Source organism: Piliocolobus tephrosceles, chromosome 2 (genome assembly GCF_002776525.5).
Source record: "Piliocolobus tephrosceles isolate RC106 chromosome 2, ASM277652v3, whole genome shotgun sequence".
NCBI classification, from domain to species: domain Eukaryota; kingdom Metazoa; phylum Chordata; class Mammalia; order Primates; family Cercopithecidae; genus Piliocolobus; species Piliocolobus tephrosceles.
This window is the reverse complement of record NC_045435.1, coordinates 84,728,293-84,749,927: the sequence shown is the minus strand read 5'-3', so window position 1 is coordinate 84,749,927 and position 21,635 is coordinate 84,728,293. Positions and strand designations below refer to the sequence as shown.

The window sequence follows — 21,635 nt, the reverse complement described above, 5'->3', positions numbered from 1 at the left end:
ATAAGGAAACTCTTGTAGAAGCAGAGTTAGGAAAATTGTCTAATAATTGGTCTGCTAAAATGTGAGAGCTGTTTGCACTCAGCCAAACCTTAAAGTACTTACAGAATCAGGAAGGAGCCATCTATACCAATTCTAAGTTAATATGGACTGAACAAGGCCTTAATAATAACAAAGAATAATTGAAATCCCAAACTTACAAGGTTTTCAACAAAAGTAAAGTTTGCTAAAAGTTAACAGCGTAAACATATATTATCCTAACTTCTGATCTTGTGGAAATCAGACCCTATTGCTATTCCTCAAAACTCAAGTCTGTCAGCACAGAGTCATACAACTAATACCCCTACTTATAGGGTTAGGAATGGCTACTGCTACAGGAACCAGAATAGCCAGTTTATCTACTTCATTATCTTACTACCACACACTCTCAAAGTATTTATCAGACAGTTTGCAAGAAATAATGAAATCTATCGTTACTCTACAATCCCAAATAGACTCTTTGGCAGCAGTGACTCTCCAAAACCACTGATGCCTAGACCTCCTCACTGCTGAGAAAGGAGGACTCTGCACCTTCTTAGGGTAAGAATGTTGCTTTTACACTAACCAGTCAGGGATAGTACAAGATGCTGCCCAGTGTTTACAGGAAAAGGCTTCTGAAATCAGGCAACACTTTTCAAACACTTATACCAGACCCTTTCTAGGTCCCATGGCAGCCATCTTGCTATTACTCACCTTCAAGGCCTGCAGTTTTAACCTCCTTGTCAAATTTGTTTCCTCTAGGATCAAGGCCATCAAGCTACAGATGGTCTTACAAATGGAACCCCAAATGAGCTCAACTAACAACTTCTACCAAGGACCCCTGGACCAACCCGCTGGCCCTTTCACTAGCCTAAAGAGTTCCCCTCTGGAGGACATTACAACTGCAGGGTCTCTTTTTCGCCCCTATCCAGCAGAAAGTAACTAGAACGGTCATCACCCAATTCCCATCAGCAGTTGGGTTGTCCTGTTTACAGGGGGGATTAAGAGGTGAAGCCAGCTGGGCTTCTGGGTCAGGTGGGGACTAGGAGAACTTTTCTGTCTAGCTAAAGGTTTGTAAATGCACCAATCAGCACTCTGTAAAAATGGACCAATCAGCACTCTGTAAAATGTACCAATCAGCAGGACGTGGGCAGGGCCAAATACGGGAATAAAAGCTGGCCACCCAGAGCCAGCAGTAGCAACCCTCTTAGGTCTCCTTCCATGCTGTGGAAGTTTTGTTCTTTCACGCTTCACAGTAAATCCTGCTGCTGCTCACTCTTTGGGTCCACACTACCTTTATGAGCTGTAACACTCACTGTGAAGGTCTGCGGCTTCACTCCTGAAATCAGCGAGACCATGAACCCACTGGGAGGAACAAACAACTATGGACACATCACCTTTAAGAGCTGTAACACTCACTCCAAAGGTCTGCTTCACTCCTGAAGTCAAGCAAGACCACAAGCCCACTGGAAGGAAGAAACTCTGGACACATCTGAACATCTGAAGGAACAAACTCCAGACACATCATCTTTAAGAACTGTAACACTCACTGCGAGGGTCCGCGGCTTCATTCTTGAAGTCAGCGAGACCAAGAACCCACCGGAAGGAACCAGTTCCAGACACAACATCATACTTACTGGTGAAGTACTGAAAGCTTCCTCCGTAAGATCAGGAGCAAGACAAAAATGTCCACTCACCACTTGTATTCAACATTGTACTGGAGATTCCAGTCAGAGCACTTAGTCAAGAAAATTAATAAAGACATACAGATTAGGAGAGAAGAAGTAAAACTCACTATTTGCAGATTATATGATTCAAGGTTGCAGGATATAAAATCAATAACAAATAATGGTTGTATTTCTATATCAGCAATGAAAAAGCCAAAAATGAAATTAAGAAAACAATTTCATTTACAACAGCATCAAAAAAACTACAATACTTAGGAATAAATTTTACACAAAAAGGGCAAGATTTGTACACTGAAAACTCCAAAACATTGTTGAAAGAAGTGTAAGAAGACCTAAACAAATTAAGACATCTGTGTCTGTAGGTTAGAAGACTTGATATTGCTAAAATGACAATATTCCCCAAGTTGATCTACAGATTCAGCATAATTCCTATCAGAATTCAGCAGACTTCTTTTGCAGAAATTGACACGCTGGTTCTAAAATTCATATGGAAACTCAAGGGACTCAGAATAGCCAAAGCAATCTTGAAAAAGATAAACAAAGTGGGAGGACCCATGCCTCCTGATTTCAAAACTTACCACAAAGCAACAGTAATCAAACCAGTTTGGTGCTGGCACAAAGACAGACATATCGGTCAGTGAAATAGAATTGAGAGTCTGAAAGAAACCCATATATCTATGGTCAATTTAATTTTGACAAGGGTGCCAAGCCCATTCAATGGAAAAACAATTGTCTTTTTGACAAATTATTCCAGAACAACTGGACTTCCACAAAGAATGAATTTGAACCTACCCTCACTCCATGCACAAAACTTAAAAGGGCTCAAAGATCTAAATGTAAGAGCTAAAGCTATAAAACTCCTAGAATTTTTAATCGGCCAGGTATGGTGATTCACACCTATAATCCCAGCACTTTGGGAAGCTGAGATGGGAGAATCACTCAAGCCCAGGAGTTTGAGACCAGCCCAATCAACATAGTGAGATCCCATATCTAAATAAATACATATTTTAAAAAATAAAAGAACAAAAAATGAAAACAATAAATAGCCAGGCATGGTGGCATGTGCCTGTAGTCCCAGCTACTCAGGAGGCTGAGGTGGGAGGATCACCTGAACCCAGGAAGGTCAAGGCTGCAGTGAGCCAAAGTTGTGCCACTGCACTCCAGCCTGGACAACAGAGTGACACCCCATCTCAAAAAAAGAAAAAGAAAGAAAGAAAATCATTTTCTCTTAGTGTTCAAATTTGTCACCATTAATATTTCCTTGTATTTATTTAAATTTCCCTGTGGCTATTTCACCTTTTTCATTCCACTTCGTTCTCTTTCTTGATTACCCAGGTTGGTGAGTTGGTGAACTGTGTATCTTTAAAACTAGTCTTGTCAGAACACTCTTTTAAATTTATTTTCCACTACCCATCTTTGTTTTCTATGTCATTAAGTTTTGATCTTTATTTGACTGCTTTCTGGATTCATCTGGTGTATCTTTTTCTAGTTTCCCAAGGCATTGTGAGGCACTGAGTCAAGGGAAGACAGGAAGTGCTAAATCTCACCAGACACTGGAGAGTGATATGGGAATGCACCATCATGATCCTCCCTGCTTTGCCATGCCACTGATAATGACAAGGGACTGTGGATGGACTTCACATGAGGAGAGCCCTGCTATGGAATGGCACTCAAGTGCTCTATTTTTCCACCCTCAGCTCTGACACATCTCTGACAGTAGGCAAGTAGACAGGTGGTACTGAGGAGAGAGACCATTTCTCTTACTGTCTCCTGTCTCTGAAGAGAAGGAGGAAGTAAAAGCTGAAGAACAACAGGAATGAAGTCAGTGGCAAAACCAACCAGTGCCACTGACCAGGCCTGAGGTTTAAAGATTAACCCCCTACTCTAACCACATGTGCTCTCAATCTATCAAAACTCTTTCACGTGGACCCTTTAGAGTTGAAAGCCCTTAAAAGGGTCAGGAACTCTTTCTTCGGGGAGCTCAGTTCTTGAGACACAAGTCTGCCAAGATCCCGGCCAAATAAAGCCTCTTCCTTCTTTAAACCAGTGTCTGAGGGGTTTTGTCTGCAGCTCATCCTGCTACAGTACAAGTTCCCCTAGAGTTTATTTCTGACAGAGACCCATCTCTGTGGCAGATGCCCCAATCCCTATGTCACAATGCAATTGTCAATTCAGAGCTCTCTCCTCACTCATGTTACTCATGCCAGACCTTGGGAAGCAGAGAAATCAGGGCTAATGAACCATCTAAGGACAGGCCATGAGGGTTCAATTTTGTGTAAGAGACATGGCCAGATCTATTAGGTGGACCAGGGGTGGGTGGGTATCTCCCTGGGCTTTACAGGACTTGAGAAAAGAGAGGATGTTAAAATAGTAATTGTCTTTGTATAGAGCCATAGAGAGAAACAGTCTTAACTCATTTATGTATTTCCCATTTAATTCTGATGACAGACCAAAGGCAATTTAATTTTAATTATAATTGAGGATGTCGAAGAAAGCATTGAATGGAAGACAGTGCAGAAGAAAAAACAGCACAAAGTCAAGGTGAGAAGAATTCCATGTAGTTAAGAGAAATCCAGAACATTTATATCTACATCATGAGGTGTGGGACTTTGCCTCTTATGGATCCAGAGTCTAATTAGGAGTCAACTCAATGTTGGCTCATTTTTCCTCCATCCCCTTCTCAGCCTGGGCTGTCTGGATCTGGGCCTGACTGAGACATTAAGAGTGATTGGAAAGAATGAAAACCATCAAGAAATGCATGAGGCTGAGAGGTGAGAATGTGAGAACTTGGAATTAGAGAGTAGACTATTCAAAATATGGAAAGACTTGAAGTAGAACATGTGGTCAGGGTATTGAAAACCTACCACAGTATTGAAATATGGTCATGGCAGACAGAAATCAGTCTGTGGTGGTTTGGGGCTGGAATTAGCAGAGAATTACCAACCAGAAGGTTATGAGGCCTTTCCAAACCCAGTGTGGCTAACAAGGTCCTGCACATCGCTAATGCACCCTTCTAGTTACTAATGGTTTTTCTCTTGATCCATGCACTGCAGAGATAGTCTGGAGAAGGACTCTGTGACTCTGAGATTGAGATGATGTGTCCACAGTGGCAGAGGAAGGTCACCACCAGGTCTGCTGGCTCCTAGTCAGTGTCCTGCTAACTCCCCTGAACTCTGAGGAAGGGCTGTGTGTTGAGAGAGAAAATCCAGGCTCCTTCCAGGAAGATCCTAGAAGTTAGTGGCAGAAAGTTTTCTGAGTGATCTCTCTTGTCTCTGCCTAGGCAAAACTTAGAATAACAAAAGCAGCTGTAAAGATCCAGGCCTGGTGGCGGGGCACCCTGGTGCGCAGGACCCTGCTGCATGCAGCCCTCAGGGCCTGGATAATTCAGTCCTGGTGGCGGATGACGCTGTCCAGGGTGCTGGAGAAGAAACGGCAGGCAGCTCTGATCGCCTACGCAACCAGAGAGAGGGCAGTGATCAAGCTCCAGTCTTTGGTCCGTATGTGGCGCGTCCACTGGCGATACTGCCAGGTGCTCAACGCCATCTACGTCATCCAGGGCCACTGGCAATGCCACAACTGCCAGACCTGCGCTCTCCTCCGGGGCCACTGTGTGGTCACAGCCACTCACCTGCAGTTCCACATTGAGATCATCAACTCCTAAGGACTGGCAAGAAGGGCACTGTGTCTACTGTCCCTATTAAAGGTCTAACCTGGTCTGGTGTGTCTCACGGGCTCCCCCAGCTAATGGGATTCTTGAGACTTGGACCTTGCTGCTTCCTCTTCTCCCTGGGAAAGAATTTCAGTGAGGTTTGCCCCATGTGTCCATGGACCCTGTTTGGGACTGACAATGGCCATAGGAAGCCCCAGTCTGCCCTGATATATGACAGAGCCAGAAGTCCCAGTTCCCATTCCCAACCTTATTTTCTTCTCACCGGGGGATCTGGGAGGCAATTGGGCTCCATCTTCCTGAAGATTCTGGGCACCTCTGCATACATGGATGGACTACTGGGCTCTGCTATGTCAGCCGAGAATCAAGGTCGGCTGGGGTCTGGGATGCCTCAGTTTCCTCTTTGACAAGCACCTAGATGGAATAGCAATATTTGGCTGATTCTCCTGGGCGCAATGCAGTGCAGCCCCAGGTGAAGGATAAGAGGCTGGCCTTAGTGGTAGGTGGGGCTGGGGCTAGGCATGCTAATGACTAGGTGGCGACCCTAAGGACCAGTGGAAAACAGAAGTTTACAGAAGCTCATCTCTTCTCTATAATTTCCTCACTAGTTCTCCTCTCCCCAAGGGCCATGTGACAAACAGGGCTCCCTCTGATATTACCCCTACCCCTACTCTTATCTCAATTATTGGTGATTTTATCATTGGTCAAGATGACCCTACAATCTCCTCCATTCTAACCACAAATAAACCTTTTCTGCTCTTCTCCTCAGCTACTCACTCCCACAGTCATACCAAAACAGTGTTATTCTATGGAACTTCTGTGATGATGGAAATCTCTCTCTATGCTGGCCAGTATAGTAGCCACTAGGCACATATGGTTGTAGTGCACCTGAAATCTGCCTAGTGCAACTGAGGAGTTGAATTTTTTATTTTATTGAATTTAAATTTAAATAATCATTGGACAGTGATGCTCTAGACCTCATCATCACCAATAATTGTACTATTGTTTAAATTGCTTTTCCTAATTTTCCATTCTTTGATTATTCTCTTCTTTCAGTTCATCTTTTCAATAAGCCTAATATTTCTTCAGATATGATAAGGTCTTCCAGTTTGACACCACGCTTTTTTTACAGACACTACCCCTGACATGCTGTTGCATGTTTCCTTACCTAGTGCAGATTCCATGGTTAATTATCATCTCTCCCCTGCACTACCTCACTCCCTTGGCCCACTCTCATTCTGCAAACATGTATGAGATGAAGCCAACCGTCTCCCTGTTCCATGCCTACAGAATAAGGGAACATGGCTGGGACAAAACCAACAACCATGAGGCATGGTCTTCATGTATGTTCATGATCACATATCTCAACTGGACTAATTTCCCAATACATTTCCCTAGTATGTTTGCATTTATATTTTCTGAGTTGAATAATTTACACCACCTCCTCTCCAAATGTTTGTTATTTCAGTTGGAATAAATGGTGTCAGAAATGAAACCTGAAAAATAACACTATTGGAAGGGATTGGCAATTCTTAGAAGTGGTGTGCAGGACCCACTTGAGCCCTTTGAGCTCTCTGCTTCCAAGGTTTGCCTTTTCTTCCCTGGTGAGTCTTCTCTCAGGCTGAGCCTCCCTCTTTGTAGTATTATTTTATATTATTTGGGATCTGGTTTGTATTATGCAGCCTTAATAAAGGACCATACATCTCTCCTTGGATGATAAAAAGACTTTTTGCCTTTTCTGGTAAGTTCTTTCTTGTATAAAGCTGTGTGTCTTTCTGAATTGAGTACTCTTGGTTTCTACAGAATTTACATTCAGCCTGTGAGGCATGTTTTTTCCGGTTTGTGGAGCTCATTTAATATTTTGACCGACATGCATAGGTTACAATTTTTGCAAACACTCTTTTTTTCTTTTGAGGCAGAGTCTCACTCTGTCACCTAGACTGGAGTGCAGTGGCATGATCTCGGCTCACTGCAAGCTCTGCCTCCTGGGTTCACACCATTCTCCTGCCTCAGCCTCCCGAGTTGCTGGGACTACAGGCGCCCACCACCACGCCCGGCAAATTTTTTGTATTTTTAGTAGAGACGGGGTTTCACCATGTTAGCCAGGATGGTCTCGATCTCCTGATCTCGTGATCCACCCACCTCGGCCTCCCAAAGTGCTGGGACTACAGGCGTGAGCCACCGCGCCCGGCCACAAACACTCTTATACTGGTTTCTTTTGATTTGGTTTGACTCTTTTCTCTTGTTTCTGAAAATCTTATGAAAGCAAACACAAATATTCTGGATGGTGGGTGCAGGATGGCTAATTAAAAGCCACTAGGACAGTCACCACCATCTAAAGCACCAGCCTAAACTCCTGAAGTTCCCTAACAGGATTTATAGAATTTTCTTTGTTCTTGAGAGATTAATAAGAAACAGAGTGGAATTCTCAAACAATAAGGCATACCAGGTTTTCTGGGACTCCAGCTGGCTGCATACTACAGCCCACTCTTGTGAACATTTAAAAATTGATGAGCAAAATTATTGATTTTTATTTATACTTTTTATTTTTGAGACAGTTTTGCTCTGTCACCCAGGCTGGAGTGCTGTGGCACCATCTCAGCTCACTGCAACCTCTGCCTCTTGGGCTCAAGTGATCCTACCCCCTCAACCTCCCAAGTAGCTGGGACTACAGGCAAGTGCCACTGCACTCAGCTAATTTTTGTATTTTTGTAGAGATGGGGTTTCACCATGTTGGCCAGGCTGCTCTCGAACTCCTGGCCTCAAGTGATCCTCCTGCCTCAGCCTCCCAAAGTGCTAGAATTACAGGCAGGAGCCACCACACCTGGCACCTGATGAGCAAAATTAAATCAGGAAAAATTCAGAACTGAAATGATCAATATTCTAAAAACCTGCAATTGTAAAGTTAACATGTAGAATCTTCTAAGTTCTCGGTCTGTTTTATTCTACCTACTTTGAATCTGCTGACTTTTCTACTGGTGTTGAGATAAAACCTACTCCTTATGGCATTCTGGTCAAGATTTTTTTTAAGCCTTAAAGGACTTTCAAATTAATGGCTTTACAAATTATAACAGCTTCATAGTAACCAAAACTTAGACCCTTTTAGAACTATAAATTTAGGGCCGGGCATGGTGGCTCATGCCTGTAATCCCAGCACTTTGAGAGGCCAAGGTGGGCAGATCACCTGAGGTCAGGAGTTTGAGACCAGCCAGGCCAACATGGCAATACTCCGTCTCTACTAAAAATACAAAAATTAGCTGGGAGTGGTAGCAGGCGCCTGTAATCCCAGCTACTTGTGAGGCTGAAACAGGAGAATCACTTGAACCCAGGAGGTGGAGGTTGCAGTGAGCCAAGATCACACCACTGCACTCCAGCCTGGGCAACAGAGTAAGACTCCATTAAAAAAAAAAAAAAAAAAAACTGTGAATTTAGGTTTGCCTGACTAATAATTGCATATGGCAATGGAATGCTTAATTGAAAAATTAGTAAGCTGAAGGAAAAGGTACTAGATAAATATTCATAAAAGTTAGGCTCTCACATTAAACGGGTCAAAATCTTGAGTTCACAGCCATGCTATAAGGCATCTCTGTCCAGTATAAAAGTTTTACTTTTTCAGCCACAGAGAGGCCAAAGAGAAAAAGCTGGAAAAAAATTGCTGAAATCTTTCCCCTCCTGCATATGCTAATCAGGAAACCAGACCAGCAAACAAAAGATAGATTTGTTACTAGTTCAAGACTACTTGGAGATTTTGTTTTCCTTATACAATTCAGCCAGTCTTAGCTAAAATGTAAACATGGAAAATTTAACCCTAAACTTTGAAATTTAAAAAGGACAAAAAGAAGGTAGGGGTGAAAGAAGCTTTTAAAAATCAATCTGCCATGGAAACTGCTTTCCCCAAAATTTTAGTTCACTGGCTTCATTAGAATACCTATAGGGAAAACAAAGTTAAGCCATATGAGTAGGTTCCTATTTTGTCCGAAATGTAATTTAGATCCAACTGTCTTTTATAAACCAGTGAGCTTGTGTTACTGTCTTGTGAAAAAATTCTAAAATGAAAGATGTGGATCTCTCTCTCTTTCTCTCTCTCTCTCCTCTCTCTCTCCCTCTGTGTGTGTGTGTGTGTGTATTTGAATGTGTTTATGTAAGTATACATGTATTGTATGTTATGTCAACATGGTAAAATCTGACATAGTCAAAAATCCCTTAAATTTGTTTTATTTAGATTGAATGAGGCAAACGGGAGTGTATATAAACTATATAGGAATTAACCCACATGCTTTTAGTTCCCGTGACTTAAGTAAATATTTAATAAATAAGCTAATTTTAAAATTATTTGTAAAATTTTTTAATGTGTTCAAAATTGTCAGTATACATGTTTGCCTGGGTTTACTGGTCAGTTTTATATTTGTCTCTCAAAGATGTTTAAGGTGTCAGAGTTTGACACAAAAATTACAGAACCATAAACCCAGCCTAAAACAGAATTATTTTTGTTCATGTAATTTTTTATCAATAAAACCAATTTAATATTGTTGGCTTAGTGAAAATAGCTGTATCTTCTGAATTACCAGCAAAATATCCATATATTTAACTTTAAGTTTCCTACTTAGGTGAATACTTGATATTCACAGGCTATAAAAATGGTTAACAAGAAAATAATTTGAGATAATGACTAGTTTGTCTAATATTCCATTTCTTGTAAGTAATACAGGCAAGCACTAAAAATGAAAAAATAATGCAAATATAAGCTAGATAAATGTATATAAATGAACTTTTTATGTAATTTGACATCTTAAAGTTATGTTAAATAATAGATACCCACTAAACATTTGGGTTATTTGCAAATAAGACTAGAAAGGCCAGGCACAGTGGCTCACGCCTATAATTGCAGCACTTTGGGAGGCCGAGGCGGGCGGATCACATGGTCAGGAGATCGAGACCATGGTGAAACCCCGTCTCTACTAAAAATACAAAAAAATTAGCCAAGCACGGTGGCGGGCGCCTGTAGTCCCAGCTACTCAGGAGGCTGAGGCAGGAGAATGGCGTGAACCCGGGAGGCGGAGCTTGCAGTGAGCCGAGATCGCACCACTGCACTCCAGCCTGGGCGACGGAGCGAGATTCCGTCTCAAAAAAAAAAAAAAAAAAGACTAGAAAATACTAAACAAATTGCTGAACATAAACATGAGTTTGTTTTTGGCTTCTTACATTTTATAGAAACCCTAAATATATTTTAGCCTCTTAATATACATTTTTAAACTATGGGGAAACATGTTTCTAAAAATTATAAAATGGTTCTCATTTATAAAATACTGACATGTGACAGACAATTCAAGATTTCTTGTTTCTAAGGTTTTCACTACAAATTAAGGTTACTAAGAGTTAAAAATTCTAATTGATGTATAATTGACATGTAAAATGTATCAAAAAAGTAAGATGTGTTTTTGATCAGAAAAATATATAAGAAAAACATTAAAATATATTCTTTTTTTTTTTTTTTTTTTTTTTTTTGAGACGGAGTCTTGCTCTGTCACCCGGGCTGGAGTGCTGTGGCCGGATATCAGCTCACTGCAAGCTCCGCCTCCTGGGTTTATGCCATTCTCCTGCCTCAGCCTCCAGAGTAGCTGGGACTACAGGCGCCCGCCACCTCGCCCGGCTAGTTTTTGGTATTTTTAGTAGAGACGGCATTTCACCGTGTTAGCCAGGATGGTCTCGATCTCCTGACCTCGTGATCCACCCGTCTCGGCCTCCCAAAGTGCTGGGATTACAGGCTTGAGCCACTGTGCCCGGCCTAAAATACATTCTTTATTTCAAAATAATTCACCTAATTTTGAAGCTATTTAAAGATTATTTGAAAATATGAAACAAGATAGAAAGGAAGCAGTGAAGAAAGTTACGGATATGAAGATGTAGTTTTGGTAACAAAGGTTAAAAAGAAATGATAAGGGGGGCAGAGCAAGATAGCCGAATAGGAACAGCTCCAGTCTCCAGCTCCCAGTGCAATCGACACAGAAGACAAGTGATTTCTGCATTTTCAACTGAGGTACTGGGTTCATCTCACTAGGGAGTGCTGGACAATTGGTGCTGGTCAGCTGCTGCAGCCCGACCAGCGAGAGCTGAAGCAGGGCAAGGCATTGCCTCACCTGGGAAGCGCAAGGGAGAAGGGAATCCCTTTTCCTAGCCAGGGGAACTGAGACACACACCTGGAAAATCGGGTAACTCCCACCCCAATACTGTGCTGTACCAAGGGTTTTAGCAAATGGGCACACCAGGAGATTATATCCCACACCTGGCCGGGAGGGTCCCACGCCCGCCCACGGAGCCTCCCTCATTGCTAGCACAGCAGTCTGCGATCTAACTGCAAGGCAGCAGCGAGGCTGGGGGAGGGGCACCCGCCATTACTGAGGCTTAAGTAGGTAAACAAAGCTGCTGGGAAGCTCGAACTGGGTGGAGCTCACAGCAGCTCAAGGAGCCCTGCCTGTCTCTGTAGACTCCACCTCTGGGGACAGGGCACAGCTAGTCAACAACAACAACAACAACAACAAAGCAGCAGAAACCTTTGCAGATGCAAATGACTCTGTCTGACAGCTTTGAAGAGAGCAGTGGAACTCCCAACACGGAGGTTGAGATCTGAGAATGGACAGACTGCCTGCTCAAGTGGGTCCCTGAACCCTGAGTAGCCTAACTGGGAGACATCCCCCACTAGGGGCAGACCGACAGCCCACCCCTCACACGGTGGAGTACACCCCTGAGAGGAAGCTTCCAAAGCAAGAATCAGACAGGTACACTCGCTGTCCAGCAATATTCTATCTTCTGCAGCCTCTGCTGCTGATACCCAGGCAAACAGGGTCTGGAGTGGACCTCAAGCAATCTCCAACAGACCTACAGCTGATGGTCCTGACTGTTAGAAGGAAAACTAACAAACAGGAAGGACACCCACACCAAAACCCCATCAGTACGTCACCATCATCAAAGACCAGAGGCAGATAAAACCACAAAGATGGGGAAAAAGCAGGGAAGAAAAGTTGGAAATTCAAAAAGTAAGAGCGCATCTCCCCCTGCAAAGGAACGCAGCTCATCGCCAGCAACGGATCAAAGCTGGACGGAGAATGACTTTGACGAGATGAGAGAAGAAGGCTTCAGTCCATCAAACTTCTCAGAGCTAAAGGAGAAATTACGTACCCAGCGCAAAGAAAATAAAAATCTTGAAAAAAGAGTGGAAGAATTGATAACTAGAATAATTAATGCAGAGAAGGCTATAAACGAACTGACAGAAATGAAAACCGTGACACGAGAAATACGTGACAAATGCACAAGCTTCAGTAACCGACTTGATCAACCAGAAGAAAGAGTATCAGCGATTGAGGATCAAATGAATGAAATGAAGCGAGAAGAGAAATCTAAAGAAAAAAGAAGAAAAAGAAATGAACAAAGCCTACAAGAAGTATGGGATTATGTAAAAAGACCAAATCTACATCTGATTGGGATGCCTGAAAATGAGGGGGAAAGTGGAACCAAGTTGGAAAACACTCTTCAGGATATCATCCAGGAGAACTTCCCCAACCTAGTAGGGCAGGCCAACATTCAAATTCAGGAAATACAGAGAACGCCACAAAGATACTCCTCGAGAAGAGCAACTCCAAGACACATAATTGCCAGATTCACCAAAGTTGAAATGACGGAAAAAATCTTAAGGGCAGCCAGACAGAAAGGTCGGGTTACCCACAAAGGGAAGCCCATCAGACTAACAGCAGATCTCTCGGCAGAAATTCTACAAGCCAGAAGAGAGTGGGGGCCAATATTCAACATTCTTAAAGAAAAGAATCTTAAACCCAGAATTTCATATCGAGCCAAACTAAGTTTCATAAGTGAAGGAGAAATAAAATCCTTTACAGATAAGCAAATGCTTAGAGATTTTGTCACCACCAGGCCTGCCTTACAAGAGACCCCAAAGGAAGCACTAAACATGGAAAGGAACAACCGGTACCAGCCATTGCAAAAACATGCCAAAATGTAAAGACCATCGAAGCTAGGAAGAAACTGCATCAACTAATGAGCAAAATAACCAATTAATATCATAATGGCAGGATCAAGTTCACACATAACAATATTAACCTTAAATGTAAATTGACTAAATGGTCCAATTAAAAGACACAGACTGGCAAACTGGATAAAGAGTCAGGACCCATCAGTTTCCTGTATTGAGGAGACCCATCTCACATGCAGAGACATACATAGGCTCAAAATAAAGGGATGGAGGAAGATCTACCAAGCAAATGGAGAACAAAAAAAAGCAGGGGTTGCAATCCTAGTCTCTGATAAAACAGACTTTAAACCATCAAAGATCAAAAGAGACAAAGAAGGACATTACATAATGGTAAAGGGATCAATTCAACAGGAAGAGCTAACTATCCTAAATATACATGCACCCAATACAGGAGCACCCAAATTCATAAAGCAAGTCCTTAGAGACTTACAAAGAGACTTAGACTTCCATACAATAATAATGGGAGACTTCAATACCCCACTGTCAACATTAGACAGATCAATGAGACAGAAAGTTAACAAGGATGTCCAGGAATTGAACTCATCTCTGCAGCAAGCAGACCTAATAGACATCTACAGAACTCTCCACCCCAAATCAAAAGAATATACATTCTTCTCAGCACCACATCACACTTATTCTAAAATTGACCACATAATTGGAAGTAAAGCACTCCTCAGCAAATGTACAAGAACAGAAATTATAACAAACTGTCTCTCAGACCATAGTGCAATCAAACTAGAACTCAGGACTAAGAAACTCAATCAAAACCGCTCAACTACATGGAAACTGAATAACCTGCTCCTGAATGACTACTGGGTACATAAGGAAATGAAGGCAGAAATAAAGATGTTCTTTGAAACCAATGAGAACAAAGATACAACATAACAGAATCTCTGGGACACATTTAAAGCAATGTGTAGAGAGAAATTTATAGCACTAAATGCCCACAAGAGAAAGCTGGAAAGATCTAAAATGGACACTCTAACATCACAATTAAAAGAACTAGAGAAGCAAGAGCAAACACATTCAAAAGCTAGCAGAAGGCAAGAAATAACTAAGATCAGAGCAGAACTGAAGGAGATAGAGACACAAAAAAACCCTCCAAAAAATCAATGAATCCAGGAGTTGGTTTTTTGAAAAGGTCAACAAAATTGATAGAGTGCTGGCAAGACTAATAAAGAAGAAAAGAGAGAAGAATCAAATAGACACAATAAAAAATGATAAAGGGGATATCACCACTGACCCCACAGAAATACAAACTACCATCAGAGAATACTATAAACACCTCTACGCAAATCAACTAGAAAATCTAGAAGAAATGGATAATTTCCTGGACACTTACACTCTCCCAAGACTAAACCAGGAAGAAGTTGAATCCCTGAATAGACCAATAGCAGGCTCTGAAATTGAGGCAATAATTAATAGCCTACCAACAAAAGAAAGTCCAGGACCAGATGGATTCACAGCTGAATTCTACCAGAGGTACAAGGAGGAGCTGGTACCATTCCTTCTGAAACTATTCGAATCAATAGAAAAAGAGGGAATCCTCCCTAACTCATTTCATGAGGCCAACATCATCTTGATACCAAAGCCTGGCAGAGACGCAACAAAAAAAGAGAATTTTAGACCACTATCCCTGATGAACATCGATGCAAAAATCCTCAATAAAATACTGGCAAACCAGATCCAGCAGCACATCAAAAAGCTTATCCACCATGATCAAGTGGGCTTCATCCCTGGGATGCAAGGCTGGTTCAACATACGCAAATCAATAAACGTAATCCAGCATATAAACAGAACCAAAGACAAAAGCCACACGATTATCTCAATAGATGCAGAAAAGGCCTTTGACAAAATTCAACAGCCCTTCATGCTAAAAACGCTCAATAAATTCGGTATTGATGGAACATATCTCAAAATAATAAGAGCTATTTATGACAAACCCACAGCCAATATCATAGTGAATGGGCAAAAACTGGAAAAATTCCCTTCGAAAACTGGCACAAGACAGGGATGCCCTATCTCACCACTCCTATTCAACATAGTGTTGGAAGTTCTGGCTAGGGCAATCAGGCAAGAGAAAGAAATCAAGGGTATTCAGTTAGGAAAAGAAGAAGTCAAATTGTCCCTGTTTGCAGATGACATGATTGTATATTTAGAAAACCCCATCGTCTCAGCCCAAACTCTCCTTAAGCTGATAAGAAGCTTCAGCAAAGTCTCAGGATACAAAATTAATGTGCAAAAATCACAAGCATTCTTATACACTAGTAACAGACAAACAGAAAGCCAAATCATGAATCAACTTCCATTCACAACTGCTTCAAAGAGAATAAAATACCTAGGAATCCAACTTACAAGGGATGTAAAGGACCTCTTCAAGGAGAACTACAAACCACTGCTCAGTGAAATAAAAGAGGACACAAACAAATGAAAGAGCATACCATGCTCATGGATAGGAAGAATCAATATCGTGAAAATGGCCATACTGCCCAAGGTCTTTTATAGATTCAATGTCATCCCCATCAAGCTACCAATGAGTTTCTTCACAGAATTGGAAAAAACTGCTTTAAAGTTCATATGGAACCAAAAAAGAGCCCGCATTGCCAAGACAATCCTAAGTCAAAAGAACAAAGCTGGAGGCATCACGCTACCTGACTTCAAACTATACTACAAGGCTACAGTAACCAAAACAGCATGGTACTGGTACCAAAACAGAGATATAGACCAATGGAATAGAACAGAGTCCTCAGAAATAATACCACACATCTACAGCCATCTGATCTTTGACAAACCTGAGAAAAACAAGAAATGGGGAAAGGATTCCCTATTTAATAAGTGGTGCTGGGAAAATTGGCTAGCCATAAGTAGAAAGCTGAAACTGGATCCTTTCCTTACTCCTTATATGAAAATTAATTCAAGATGGATTAGAGACTTAAATGTTAGACCTAATACCATAAAAACCCTAGAAGAAAACCTAGGTAATACCATTCAGGACATAGGCATGGGCAAGGACTTCATGTCTAAAACACCAAAAACAACAGCAACAAAAGCCAAAATTGACAAATGGGATCTAATTAAACTAAAGAGCTTCTGCACAGCAAAAGGAACTACCATCAGAGTGAACAGGCAACCTACAGAATGGGAGAAAATTTTTGCAATCTACTCATCTGACAAAGGGCTAATATCCAGAACCTACAAAGAACTCAAACAAATTTACAAGAAAAAAACAACCCCATCAAAAAGTGGGCAAAGGATATGAACAGACATTTCTCAAAAGAAGACATTCATACAGCCAACAGACACATGAAAAAATGCTCAGCATCACTGGCCATCAGAGAAATGCAAATCAAAACCACAATGAGATACCATCTCACACCAGTTAGAATGGCAATCATTAAAAAGTCAGGAAACAACAGGTTCTGGAGAGGATGTGGAGAAATAGGGACACTTTTACACTGTTGATGGGATTGTAAACTAGTTCATCCATTATGGAAAACAGTATGGCGATTCCTCAAGGATCTAGAACTAGAAGTACCATATGACCCAGCCATCTCATTACTGGGTATATACTCAAAGAATTATAAATCATGCTGCTATAAAGACACATGCACATGTATGTTTATTGTGGCACTATTCAGAATAGCAAAGACTTGGAATCAACCCAAATGTCCATCAGTGACAGACTGGATTAAGAAAATGTGCACATATACACCATGGAATACTATGCAGCCATAAAAAAGGATGAGTTTGTGTCCTTTGTAGGGACATGGATGCAGCTGGAAACCATCATTCTCAGAAAACTATCGCAAGAACAGAAAACCAAACACCGCATGTTCTCACTCATAGGTGGGAACTGAACAATGAGATCACTTGGACTCGGGAAGGGGAACATCACACTCCGGGGCCTATCATGGGGAGAGGGGAGGAGGGAGGGATTGCATTGGGGGTTATACCTGATGTAAATGACTAGTTGATGGGTGCTGACGAGTTGATGGGTGCAGCACACCAACATGGCACAAGTATACATATGTAACAAGCCTGCACGTTATGCACATGTACCCTAGAACTTAAAGTATAATAAATAAAAAAAAAAAATGGCAAACCACAGAATGGAAGGAAAAAAAAAAAAAAGAAATGATAATACCTTTGTATAAAAATCTTGTGTGATGTTTTTGTCCTAAAGTAAAATCACCAATCATTTAAGAAAGAGGAAGTATAGGCTGGGCATGGTGTCTCACGCCTGTAATCCCAGGACTTTGGGAGGTCAAGGTAGGTGGATCACTTGAGGTCAGGAATTTGAGACTAACTTGGCCAGCATGGCAAAACCCCATCTCTACTAAAAATACGAAAAATTATCTCAGCATGGTGGGCACTTGTAATCCCAGCTACTCAGAAGGCTGAAGCAGGATAGTCACTTGAACCCAGGAGGCAGAGGTACAGTGAGCCAAGATCATGCCACTACACTACACTCCAGCCTGGGCAACAGAACAAGACTCCAAAAAAAGAAAAAGAAAAGAAAATAGAAGAAAAAGAAAAGAAAAGAAAAGAGGACATATAGAACGGAGCAGACAGTTCAAATATGTCATCAGTGGTCTCAGTAAGTCATAAAAAGCTTAATGAAAGAGAATTTATTAACAGAATTTTGTGTGTAATTGACTACAATTAGAAGGGAATTATTTATGTCCTTCTAAAGGTTAAGCTTCAATATTAAAAGTACACTAACACAAAACTAAAAAATATGGTTCCCAATGTTACAATAACAAGGTTTTCTTAAAGTATTAACTTGCTCTTAGTAAAATTGCAAGAAAGACCCTAGGCTGTATTGCAGAAATGTGACTCTGGCTCACTGCAGCCTCAAACTCCTGGACTCAAGTGATCCTCCCATCTCAGCCTCCCGAGTAATGGCGACGACAGGCACATGCCCTCACACCCAGTTAATTTTTTTATTTTTTGTAGGGATGGGCTCTCACCGTGTTGCCCAGGCTGGTCTCAAACTCTTGGGCTCAAGCAGTCCTCCCACTTCAGCCTCTCAAAATTCTTGGATTATCGGCATGAGGCACTGGACCTGGCCTGACATTTTCCTTTTTAATACTGAAATGTGTCTTTAACAGTCATCTCCTAAACTACAGTTTCTATTTCTTCCTGATATGTATTTAAATTCCCTACTTTCAGGTTGGAAATGCTGTATACCATTTTTACATACAAAATGGTAATTTCATTTATTGAGGTAAAATTTTTCTTTTTGAAGCTTCTCAAATTTATATCTCAGAAGTTCAATTTTTGCTGTTCTTCAATGCACATGGTTTACAGGTCATACACCATCGCCTTTCAGTCTCCTCCCCCTGAAAAGGTATATCTTTTTGCTTGGATGGGGTGATAACTCTCTTCTTCAATCTTTTTACCAACTCCTATGATTTTTTCCTCCAGTTCTAACTCTATTGATATGGCCTGATGCTGAAATGTTTATCTTGAAGGTCTAGAAAAGCAATGTTCTCCTTGAGTATAGCTTCATTCTCTACTTTTGTCTTTTCTTAATGTGTCTGAATTTTTCTATATAACCAGGACACTTCTCATACTGTTGCTAACAGCCATGTATTTTCCTGCTCAAGGTACTAGTTTCCTTGTTTATATTCCCCTATAATACTGTAAACTCATAACCCTGAACACCCTCTTCCTATGTCTGATTAAATTCAAGTACCATTTTATCAGGTTGATTTCCAGACTCTCTAAATGGGTTTCCTGTAAATAAAAGCAATTTCCAAGAGATGAGAAGGACCTCTTAAAGGAGAACTACAAACCACTGATCAACGAAATAAAAGAGGACACAAACAAATGGAAGAACATTCCATACTCATGGATAGGAAAAATCAATATTGTGAAAATGGCCATACTGCTCAAGGTAATTTATAGATTCAATACCATTATCATGAAGCTACCAATGACTTTCTTCACAGAATTGGAAAAAACTACTTCAAAGTTCATATGGAACCAAAAAAAGCCCACATAGCCATGACAATCCTAAACAAAAAGAACAAAGCTGGAGGCATCATGCTACCTGATTTTAAACTATACTACAAGGCTCCTGTAACCAAAATAGCATGCTACTGGTACCAAAACAGATACATAAACCAATGGAAGAGAACAGAGGCCTCAGAAATCACACCACACATCTACAACTATCTGATCTTTGACAAACCTGACAAAAACAAGAAATGGGGAAAGGATTACCTATTTAATAAATGGTGCTGGGAAAACTGGCTAGCCATATGTAGAAAGCTGAAACGGGATCCCTTCCTTACACCTTGTATGAACATTAACTCAAGATGGATTAAAGATTTAAATGTTAGACCTAAAGCCATAAAAACCCTAGAAGAAAACCTAGGCAATACCATTCAGGACATAGGCATGGGCAAGGACTTCATGACTAAAACACCAAAAGCAATGGCAACAGAAGCCAAAATAGACAAATAGAATCTAATTAAACTAAAGAGCTTCTGCATGGCAAAAGAAACTACCATCAGAGTGGATGGGCAATCTACAGAATGGGAGAAAATGTTTCCAATCTACCCATCTGACAAAGGGCTAATATCCAGAATCTACAAAGAACTTAAACAAATTTACAAGAAAAAAAACAAACAACCCCATCAAAAAGTGGGCAAAGGATATGAACAGACACGTCTCAAAAGAAGACATTTATGCAGCCAACAGACATACGAAAAATGCTTATCATCACTGGTCATCAGAGAAATGCAAATCAAGACGACAATGAGATGCCATCTCACAACAGGTGGAATGGCGATCATTAAAAAGTCAGGAAACAACAGATGCTGGAGACGATATGGAGAAATAGGAATGCTTTTACACTGTTGGTGGGAGTGTAAATTAGTTCAACCATTGTGGAAGACAGTGTGGTGACTCCTCAATGGTATTTCACCCAGCGATCCTATTACTGGGTATATACCCAAAGGATTATAAATCATGCTACTATAAAGACACATGCACATGTATGTTTATTGCAGCACTATTCACAATAGCAAGGACTTGGAACCAACCCAAATGTCTATCCATGATAGACTGGATTAAGAAAATGTGGCACATATCCACCATGAAATACTATGCAGCCATAAAAAAGGATGAGCTCCTGTCCTTTGCAGGGACATGGATGAAGCTGGAAACCATCATTCTCAGCAAACTATCACAAGGACAAAAAACAAAACACCGAATGTTCTCAGTCATAGGTGTGAATTGCACAATGAGAACACTTGGACACAGGTTGGGGAACATCACACACCAGGGCTTGTCAGGGGTGGGGGACTGGGGGAGGGATAGCGTTAGGAGAAATTCCTAATGTAAATGACGAGTTGATGGGTGCAGCGAACCAACATGACACACATATACATATGTAACAAATCTGCACGTTGTGCACACATACCCTAGAACTTAAAGTATAATAAGAAAAGAAAAGCAGGGCTGGGCGTGGTGGCTCACACCTGTAATCCAGCACTTCGGGAGGCTGAGGCAGGTGGATCACGAGGTCAGGAGACTGAGACCATCCTAGCTAACACGGTGAAACTCCATCTCTACTAAGAATAAAAAAAATTAGCCGGGCATGGTGGCAGGTAACTGTAGTCTCAGCTACTCAGGAGGCTGAGGCAGGAGAATGGCGAGAACCTAGGAGGCGGAGCTTGCACTGAGCAGAGCACGCCACTGCACTCCAGCCTGGGCTACAGAGCGAAACTCTGTCAAAAGAAAAAAAAAAAGCAATTACACTAAAGGAGGTGTTTTGGGGGTTTTTTGTTTGTTTGTTTGTTTTTACCTTTTTGATAACTCACCTTAAAAAATGAAGATTTCATGTTTTATCAAGATAGTTCCTGAGTTGTCTTTATTATGTTTCTGATTATTTAAGGAAACTGAGCTTTAAAAGGATTGAAGTTTCTATATCCATGTAACATATTGTACTGCTTTTGAAGTCTTTTGATGATCACTCTGGTTAAATGAATGACCCTTATTTTACGGTGACCTGTGATTTTGTTTTATTAAAGTGTTTTGAATCTTCTGACATCTTTGGCAGGTTTCTCCAGAATCAAAATCCTAAACTAAATCTTTTTTTTTAATTGAGTAGTTTAACTTTATTGTTGAATTATTCCAAATGTATTCATGGTGTTTATAAATGATATATATGATATTCATCCACAAGGATCTAATCTTTATACATTAGATTTTT

At 41.0% G+C, this 21,635-nt stretch overlaps 1 protein-coding gene across 1 annotated transcript; it reads left to right on the top strand.

The window, feature by feature from the left end:
* The first annotated feature begins 3,908 nt into the window (after window positions 1-3,908).
* Window positions 3,909-5,418, top strand: IQCF2 (IQ motif containing F2). Its single transcript, XM_023195572.2, has 3 exons — window positions 3,909-3,978; window positions 4,152-4,244; window positions 4,984-5,418. The coding sequence occupies exons 1-3, from the start codon at window positions 3,961-3,963 to the stop codon at window positions 5,362-5,364; spliced, it is 492 nt and encodes a 163-aa protein (XP_023051340.1). The 5' UTR covers window positions 3,909-3,960; the 3' UTR covers window positions 5,365-5,418.
* Window positions 5,419-21,635: the final 16,217 nt, after the last annotated feature.